The 9,155-nt window shown below is 38.8% G+C and overlaps 1 protein-coding gene across 1 annotated transcript in view; it reads right to left on the reverse strand.

Annotated features, from left to right (window-relative positions):
• Positions 1–7,875, reverse strand: part of sh2d3a (SH2 domain containing 3A) — a gene marked incomplete at its 5' end in the record, with an annotated part of 25,727 nt that extends 17,852 nt beyond the window's left edge. Inside the window, 5 exons of the mRNA XM_079238135.1 lie at positions 108–147; positions 5,853–5,992; positions 6,088–6,149; positions 7,559–7,676; positions 7,786–7,875. Of these exons, the coding sequence (XP_079094261.1) occupies positions 108–147; positions 5,853–5,992; positions 6,088–6,149; positions 7,559–7,676; positions 7,786–7,875 (450 nt within the window). The remainder of the gene's footprint in view (positions 1–107; positions 148–5,852; positions 5,993–6,087; positions 6,150–7,558; positions 7,677–7,785) is intronic.
• Between the last annotated feature and the right edge of the window lie 1,280 nt (positions 7,876–9,155).

The raw sequence follows: 9,155 nt of genomic DNA on the forward strand, positions 1-9,155 counted from the left end.
TTCTCTGCTCACATTTTGTAAAGGTTTTCAGGGGTAAATTTAAAGGCGGAAAAAGGAAGCAATGAAAAGCAAGCAAAAAAAGAGAGGCGATTTGGTTAACCCCTTACCTTGAAATGGCTGAGGTATGCACTGATATTCTTCCTCTTGCTGAAAAACCAGAGCAAAGATGTGTTTTTGGTTTACTGCACAAAACAGCAGAGGGCCTCCATACAAGGACAGAAGGCCAAGGTCTGTGTCTGTCATTAACACCAGAAAAAACTAACAGACTTTTAATAGCCTGCCTCATTTTCTTCCTTCCTTCCTCCCGGAGCTTCCACCTTCCTGCCTCTGTAAATACAAAGCTCACACACGAAGAGCTCACTGAACTAAACAGAATAACTCCTAACAAACTAGAAAATAAACATTTCAAAACAATTATACACGATACGAGGAGAGATTCTTGTGACAGCAACATGGAGCCTCCTTGTTTCCCCTGATTGCACCCTGAACATCATTACTAGAGACAGATACTACTTTCTTGAAGGTTTTACATTTATTATCTGTTTATATTGCTTTTTAAAAATCAATTTAATATTCTTTTTTGCTTGAAAATAACTCAAACATGCTCTATTCAAATTATCTTAGGTAGGAATAACAGAATAAAACAGCTTGTCAAATTTGACACAATGACCTAATAATGTAAGTCAGGTGTGTTGACAGAGGGAAACATCTGAACCCTTCCGGACAGTGACTACTGGGGACATGAGCCACTTATTTAGCTTGCCTCAAATTAAACTCTCTAAAACACACGTGAATACAAATAGCTGAAGATTGATAGTTTTACTATTTGTTGTGAAGAAAATGGGTTCAAGCTCACACTAAAGGGGCGTTGGTCCATGTAAGTCACCAAAAACACCTGTGCAAAGCTTAAGGGATACTGTTGTGAAATGCTCGCGTCGTTACCACACACTGCAGCATTACAGACTTTTATTCACATTACTGTAGGGGTGTAGCTATATATGAATTATACATATTTCACTTAGTCGGTCTGGTCGGTACTTCGGAGTTATTTCCAATAGTCAGTACGAGAAAACACGCATGAAACTGACGCTAGGTCTAAGGAGTGCCTCCTAATTGTGCAACAGGTAGCCGGGCAGGCAAAGCTACAGGTAACAACAATGTGAAAGTAGCCTAACTTGGTAGTTTTTAGAAACTGGGCACGTGGAGCTAATCTTCGACGAAACTCCGAAGTTATATGTCTGTCAAGAAAGTAGTCTAAACTTGTGACAGATCTCGATTACAAAGTGATTAGGTTTTTTTTTTTTCTTAAAAGAAAGAGAGAGTCATACTTTAGCTACGACCATCGGCACGTCCTGCTTACCTTGACTGGCTCACAGCTCACTACTCCTGGGCATAATTTCACTATTTGTGGTTAAACTGAACGCCCCCCAAAAAACAACAGCTGGGAAGTTGGACTGCTCGGTCTTTCTCTGCTGCACTCCCTCCCTTCCTCTTTATCCTCTGCTTCCTCTCCTCCCGGACTTCGCAGAGTTTTGGACGAGTTCTCACAAGTTTTCCCGAGCTGTCCTCCTCCCCGCACCTAGCCTCCGTGCAGAAACACCGTTAGCTATCTGTCTGGCATTCCTGAGATACCGACATAATCTGAGCTCACGCATCACCTGGCCACGGCCAAAACTGGGTGGGTAGCTTGGTAGGTAACGATGTGATGGGATTTCACATTTTATAATCTCTTTTGACACGTCAATTCTGGCCTCGATTTTATTGCACAACCTGAAAGGTAATCGTGTCCAGCTGCTGAGGGTGTTTTCAAGTCAGTAGAAAAATAATGTGGTTTGTTGTTTTGTGTGTGTTATGAGGTGGCAGCTGAGTCATATATATGATTTTTTTTTAGCACATTTCATAGCATGTAAATCCAGTGTGTTCAATGGACAGACTGTCAAGTATATTTACTACACAGTGTGCAGTGCACACACACACACACACACACACACACACAAACATGCATGTTACACATATACAGACAAATCAAAGCACATGCATGTACATACATAGGTACCTCTAACCTTTAGTACCATTCACAATAATGATACTAAAAGATACCAAACTGTAATAAACTTTAATACATGTGCTTGTATACATGTACAGACAAACATGAGAAGGTGCACACATTATTAATCATTATCTAGTGAGAATAAGAACATTTTGAATTAGCTTTTAACAGTGGAGACGATCCAGAGTTTGTTGAGAGCTATAAGCAGATGTATCAAAAAGTACCCTTGCTCTAGATGAATGAATGCATGCATGGTTTACTGTCATTGCACCAGTGTCCCAACACAACATTTTGTTCTAGTACAACACAACTAAGAGTGGACATGCACATAAACATAAACAACATACACATAAACAGGATCAGGAAGACTGAGGCAGCAGCTATGTATAAAGCCCACCTTTTTTTGTACAGATGAAAAGATTAAAAGAGGTATTGATAAGTGAGGGGCAAAAAAAGGGATACTATATGTTTTAGTGTGGTCAAAAGGCAGTGTTGATTATGTTTCTTTACATGACTAACAGTATTAGTAATATTAGCAGTAGTGCTGTCAAATATCGTTTTATAAGACGCCGCACCCTACACTGCCCTCCAAGGCAAGGCCAGTTAATTTGATAGCACATGTCACATACAAGACATCTGAAAATGTTTTACACAAAACATTAAAATTATTACAGCAGAGTGCAGAGAAAGTGTTAAAAGTACAATAAAGCAAACTTTAAAGATAAATAAATTAAGTAAAGACAGAAATCCCAATTAAAAGATAAAATGCAAGAAATAAAAGTTGCAGAGTGATGAATGACAGTTCCAATATGTTCTTCATTTGTAAGTTGTGGTTGATCAAATCAGCTTATAAAATCCTGTAATAATGGTGTGTCTGGAGTTTTAAAAAGGTATTAATGTATAAACATTGATCATTTAAATGAATGTATTATAATTTGATAGACGTGAAAGAACAACAATCAGCTCTTTGGTTAAAAATGAAGGTGTCATTTTCAGCTCAAGTATCCTGAAGAGTAATCATGAGGAGCAGAGTATGCAAGGTTTTGTCATGCCTTGATTTCAGAAAAACTTCTTGTAATCAAACTTTGTACTTTGCTTACACATCGAAGTGTGGTTAATCTCTGGTGGTTTCCCTAAATATTGTGAATGGCTTTTATTTATATATATATATATATATATATATATATATATATATATATATATATATATATATATATATATATATATATGTGTGTGTGTGTATATATATATATATATATATATATATATATATATATATATATATATATATACATACATATATGTGTAAGAAAGTCCATTGTCATAGAATCTTTGAGATGGTGTTTGCTACCCTGTGATGGTGCAGCGACCTGTACAGGGTGTACCCTGACTCTTGCCCAATGAGAGGCTTCAGCTTTCCACAACCCTAAATCGAACTAAGCGGTTCAGCAAATGGATGGATGTTTGCCACATTGGTGATTGAGAACAAGGCTATTGATTATGGAAGTGAACACATGCATACATTGGAACTATGCTCACCCCCTTTTTTATTTAAACTTAAGTGAATGACCTTTTGGAGTAACATGTTGATCCTTTTAAATCCAGATTTTCAGTACGTTAGCACTACAATCTCAATGTCTTTTACCCCCAAACACATGGGGATAAAATGAAAACACATGGTCCAGCAATAAGCAGTTTGTCTTCAGAGGTTATTTTACTGGCTTATTTTGTATTCACATGTCTCCTTAGTAGGGAAAGTGACTGCAAATCAATACTAAGTTGTTCTGACTGATGAAAGGTTTCTAACTTGAAAGAAGTAGTCTCTTCCAGGATTGCAATAATTCTAACTATAGGGTAAAAAGCTCACTGGGAGCTTTTGATATGTTCTCATCTGTGGGTTTCTGTCCTGTTTTTGGGTTAGTTCATGTTAGACTTCTGTTTCAAGTGTTATTTCCTCGGCCTCCTTTCAGTTTTCACTTCAGGTTATATTTAAGTCCAGCTAGAGCTTTCTTTCTTATAGCTTACTTCCTGTTTTATTTTGTGGGGTTTATCCCCTTTGTCAGGCACCCTTTTGTGGCACCTTCATTCAAAATTACTTGTGAATGTCTGCTTCCCTTCCAAGTCCATGAAGAGGTTGTCCTTATTTCCTTGTTCTTGAATGAGCCTGGGGGCTCCACAGCAGCATGGTGGTTAGCACTGTGGCCTCGGCTGGGGCGAGGTTTGAGCAGTGGCCTTTCTGTGTGGAGTTTGCATGTTCTCCCCGGCTGTGGGTTCTCTCCGGATACTTCGGCTTCCTCTCACCGTCCAAAGACATGCATGTTAGGTTAATTGGTTACTCTAAATTGCCCCGTGTGTGCGTGAGTGGTTGTCTCTGTGTGCCCTGCGATGGACTAGCGACCTGTCCAGGATGTACCCTCTCTTTCGCCCAAAGACTGCTGGGATAGGCTCCAGCTTCCTCGCAACCTTTCATCGGATTAAGCAGTTAGGATAATGAATGTATGAATGAATGAATGAATGAATGAATGGGCCTGGTGAAAGGGGTCCAACTCTTCTCCAAGACCACCAGGGGCCTGTTATCCCTTGCACCCTCGGGTGTGTCCTTGTTGTCATGATCTGTGGTTTCGTTCATGGTAGATTTCTGTTTCAAATGTTATTTCCTCACTCTGATTTCAGGTTTCAGGGCAGCTTCTCTTCAAGTTTTCTGTCTTTTAGCTTTCTGTTTTATTTTGTAGTTCGTCCTGTTTTGCTTTCTGTTGCTTCCTTCCTATTCCCATCTCACACCTGAACCTCTGTTGCTGATAATAAACATCTGCTTCTTCGTCATTAGCTCCCTGTTTTCTTTTGCTCATTACCAGTTCCTTATCCATTCTGTCCTGGTTTGTACTATACCATTGCACATCATACGGCCATTAATATATAATTTCATCGTCTATAATTTGAGTCACGTCTCCACATCACCTCTCATCAATGGCTCATGAGTATAAAAATGATGTGAATTACTCACTGCGGCCATCACAATCAACAGATCTCAACCCAGCTGAACACTTAATGGAAAGGACCTCACAGCATGCTTCACTGGTGTGGTGGTTAGCAACACAGCCTCGCCGCAAGAAGGTTGCTGGTTTGAACATTCGCTAACAGCTGCCTTTTATTCTAGGCTGGGTTCATGGGTTCTCTCCTAGTACTTCGCCTTCTTCCCATCATCCAAAAACATGCGTGTTTGAGTAATTGAACACTCTAAATTCTGCCTAGGATTGAGTGGTTGTTTATCTCTACGCCTTGTGATGTGGCAACTGGCAACCCATGCAGGTGGTAGCCAGGTGGTACCTTGGATGGGTTGCCAGTTGCTATATAGAAAATGGAAGAATCTTAAACAGAATCCTCCTAAATTTTGGAAGAACATCTTTTCTTCAGCCTCTAGGGACCTGTTTTTTTTTCCAAGGATAAGATAAACTACCTGAGAGGACTTTGTATTTCAGTCCTTTATGTCTTATGTGTGATCTACATATTAAAGTCACAATGTATGGTGTTCCTTGTCACTAACCACTGTTGTTGCTTTTGTCAAAAGTACTGCATCAAACCACGTTAGTCAGTGTGCTATATGATTATCTATTCAGGTTGTTTTCATTATGTTAGTAGAGGCCTGATCATTGCAATTGCCCTACAAAGTCTGGCACAGCTTTTACGTGGTGCAAGTTAATTATTGGCAAGATATGAACCAAGTACCAAGAGAAAGTAAACCTTTTTTCAAAGCCGCAATATCACACTCTTTGACAGGGAAACACACACTGGATAAACTTACCTGTTTTTGCTCTCCTGACAGACGGTGTTATCTTCCTCCAACGGACGGAGCTGTGAGCAGGAAGCAGAGAGGCGGTGTTTCTTGTCGGCACGCTGGAGGCGGGGAAGAACACTCTGGCGAAACAGACCTATTGGTTTCTCCTGTGGAATATGGTAAAGAGCTGATTAGTGTTGCACCTCAGTTTCACTGGCAGTTGACTTCCCTTTACTTTGTGGTGTAAAACCTGCAGCCTTACCAGATCCATAGAGGATCCCAAAGAGTGTTTTCGTCTGGTTCTGGATTTTACAATCTGGACATCTGAGAGGACACAAAGGCATTTTAAATGAAAAATTTGACACTTTGGATTGTTTTGTTGCAAATTACAAAATAATAGAAGATTATTTGAACAGTTTATTTAAATCCAAATATGGCCACGAAAAAAACTACTGAAATCTTTTTCTACACATGTATTTACTCTCAGTGCTCTGAGGACCACTGTACTCAGATTAACTACCACCAACAGGTGTTGCAGGGGTTAGCCCTGCAACAGGTTACTTATTTTTGATGAGAACATGGACATTACTGACATGGACATGGACTGTAAAGAACTTTGTGTTGCCTGAGGCATGAAAAGTGCTCAAGAAATAAAGTTTGATTTGATTTGATTTGATTTGATTAGCCACACAGAATGGGACTGATGGTGAGGTGCAAACTACTGATAAATTATTCAGTTCATCTGTTTTGTTTGCAAGTTGTTGCTGATAGTGTTAGTCTCCAAGTGAGACATTGCAAATTGTAAATGTGTTTCTATTAAAAAAAAAAAAAAAAGTGACCACAGCACCCTGTTTGGAAACTGGCATATACTCAGGTGTTGTGTTCTGCTCACTGCTGATATTCTGTCAAGTGATGCAGTCATGTGATGTAGGACTGAATATTCATTGACGCCCTCACAAATGCTACATGCATTAGCAAGTTAAAGAACTTAATGGTGTTTTATTGGTGCAAGTTTGTGTCAATTTTCTTTTCTTTGGCTCAAAAACTGAACCAAAATGCAGAAGCACCAACTTGTACTGAAAACTACCAGTTGCAAAAAAAACCAGAGTCCTATTTGAAGATTTTGCTCCAAGATGAGATGAATTTTGCCATGCTAAATGAGGGCTTAGAATATTATTCAGATAAAGTAATGGACAGCGGGATAAAACAACAATGCTCATATAGAAAGTCATTGGGGAATGATAAAATATCTAAACAAGGTCCAATCATCTTCTCCCAATGGAGACTCCTGCAAATATTTGCATCCCGATGTTGACTGATCTTTCAAGAAAAGGACACAGCAGCCATTTAGTTCAATCTGAACTAAATGGCTGCCAGTAAACTTCAGTAAACTATAGTTTACTGAAGTATGCCGAAAGTATTCCAACTCTTCTCTGTACTAGTAATACACTTATAGTCTATATTCTTTTTTTTTTTAAATAGACCTTAAAGAACCTAAAATTGTTCTAGTTTAGTCAAAACAATTTTGAAGTTAGAATACTTTCTACAATACAATAAGTACATGGTCCACAGGATACCTGCTTGTTGGTAATGTGCAACATTTGAACATTCATTTCAACCACTAAGATTTTATCTTTCAAGATTAGTTTAAAAGTAGTACTTGTTATTAATAATGGTATTGTACTTAGTGCCATTGTGTGCATGTGTGCTTGCATGTGTTCTATGTGTGTCACCAGAGTGTGGGTCCAGCCTTTGTCCATGTCTTGAAAGCTGTGTGAGAAGGGTTTTTCTATGTGTTTCATCTTCTATCCCAGCATCTTTCAGCTCTCCGTCTGTTACATTTAGTAACCCCTGCAGGAAAACAACAATGGGACAAGAAAGCACAACTCACGATTATGAGAAGCAAAAGAAAGACAAATGCTGACAAGGAGAGACAGATACATTTTCAATATTTACACACCTCTAGACCATAGTATTCACTCTCTAGTGTCTTGGTGTACTGGGGCAGGCCGATCTGTTTCAGCCACCAGGCGATGGAGCGATTATTCATATCTGAACAGCAGTAGGAGTGAAGAGACAGATTACATCCCAGCACAAGTGCTAAAACACACGCTTGTACATGTTTCTGTGCATTGGAGTGTGAGGAAAAAAAGAAAAAACAGATGAAGGTTTTGTTTGACACAAGTCAACTATAATACAGACATGGAGAGAAGAATTTTGTATTGTTTACCTTGTTGAAGAATGTAACACCTACCTGTTTTCAGGGTCCTGTGTAGCACGCTGGGATTTTTTGCTTTTAATTAGTTTCTCCGTGACTTCTCTCTTTTCTTGCAATCCTGTGTTTTCTTCTTCCTCTATAACTGCTCCCATCTAACTTAACCCTGTCATCAAAACAGCCTCTCACTTTCTGTTTGTGGTCAAATTCGAGGCCCGCTCCCCCTTAAACTTACAGGGTCACTTAAAAGGCCAATCAGATTGTAAAGCTGGCATGCAGTGCCTCAGAGACATCAGCAAATCACAGCACAGGAATCTGAATTAGCTCTGGGGAGGCGGAGAGAGCAGGTAGAGGCATATTGTGAAAAGGGAAAAAAATGGGGGGTGTGGGGTGGGTCATAAAACTTTTGGCAGTTGTCAGCATGTCAAGTCAGGAAAAGGTATGTGTGCATACTGGTGTGTTTTCTCATCCAGCTATCAACGGTTTGGTGGAACTTGTGTGTAAGAGTGACACCTAGTGTTGAAGTTCGGTGACATAGTCTTTGCAGCAGTAAATGTCAGTTTCCTCATTGTACTGTTGTGTTAAGTCATTTTACGTCACTGTAAAAACTTACTGAGTGAATTTATCTTCCCCTGTTACTCATCATTTAAAATGTCACCCAATTACACACTTTACAAAATGTACTTGGCTTCTTTGATAGCAGCATAGCATTTGTTAGATTGCAGATCACAGACAAGCTCATGTGTATAATCTCCAACATAAGCACATCTTTGACCTAAAATAATCTTTATGTGATCCAGTGATACAGCATGCAGTTCGTGTTTCAGTTGCTTTCTCAGTTCATTTCAGCTGGAACCTGATCATGTATGAAACCTTTTTTTGATGCACCACTGGACTGAAAAAAGAGAAATAAAATTATATTAGTAAAATTATGTTTGTTCGGATTAATATTTTTAAAAACTTTAACAATGAATTACAAAAAAAAAAACATTCTTTTGGTTTGTTTAACATTGTAAGAAGTCTGACATGTTTGTAAAAAATAAAAAAAGGAAAAAAAATCATGCAAAAGGTTTTAAATATTCCATTGTGAAAACATTCACCATAGATTTTCATAT

This window comes from Telmatherina bonti, assembly GCF_933228915.1.
Source record: "Telmatherina bonti genome assembly, chromosome: 3".
NCBI classification, from domain to species: Eukaryota; Metazoa; Chordata; class Actinopteri; order Atheriniformes; family Telmatherinidae; genus Telmatherina; species Telmatherina bonti.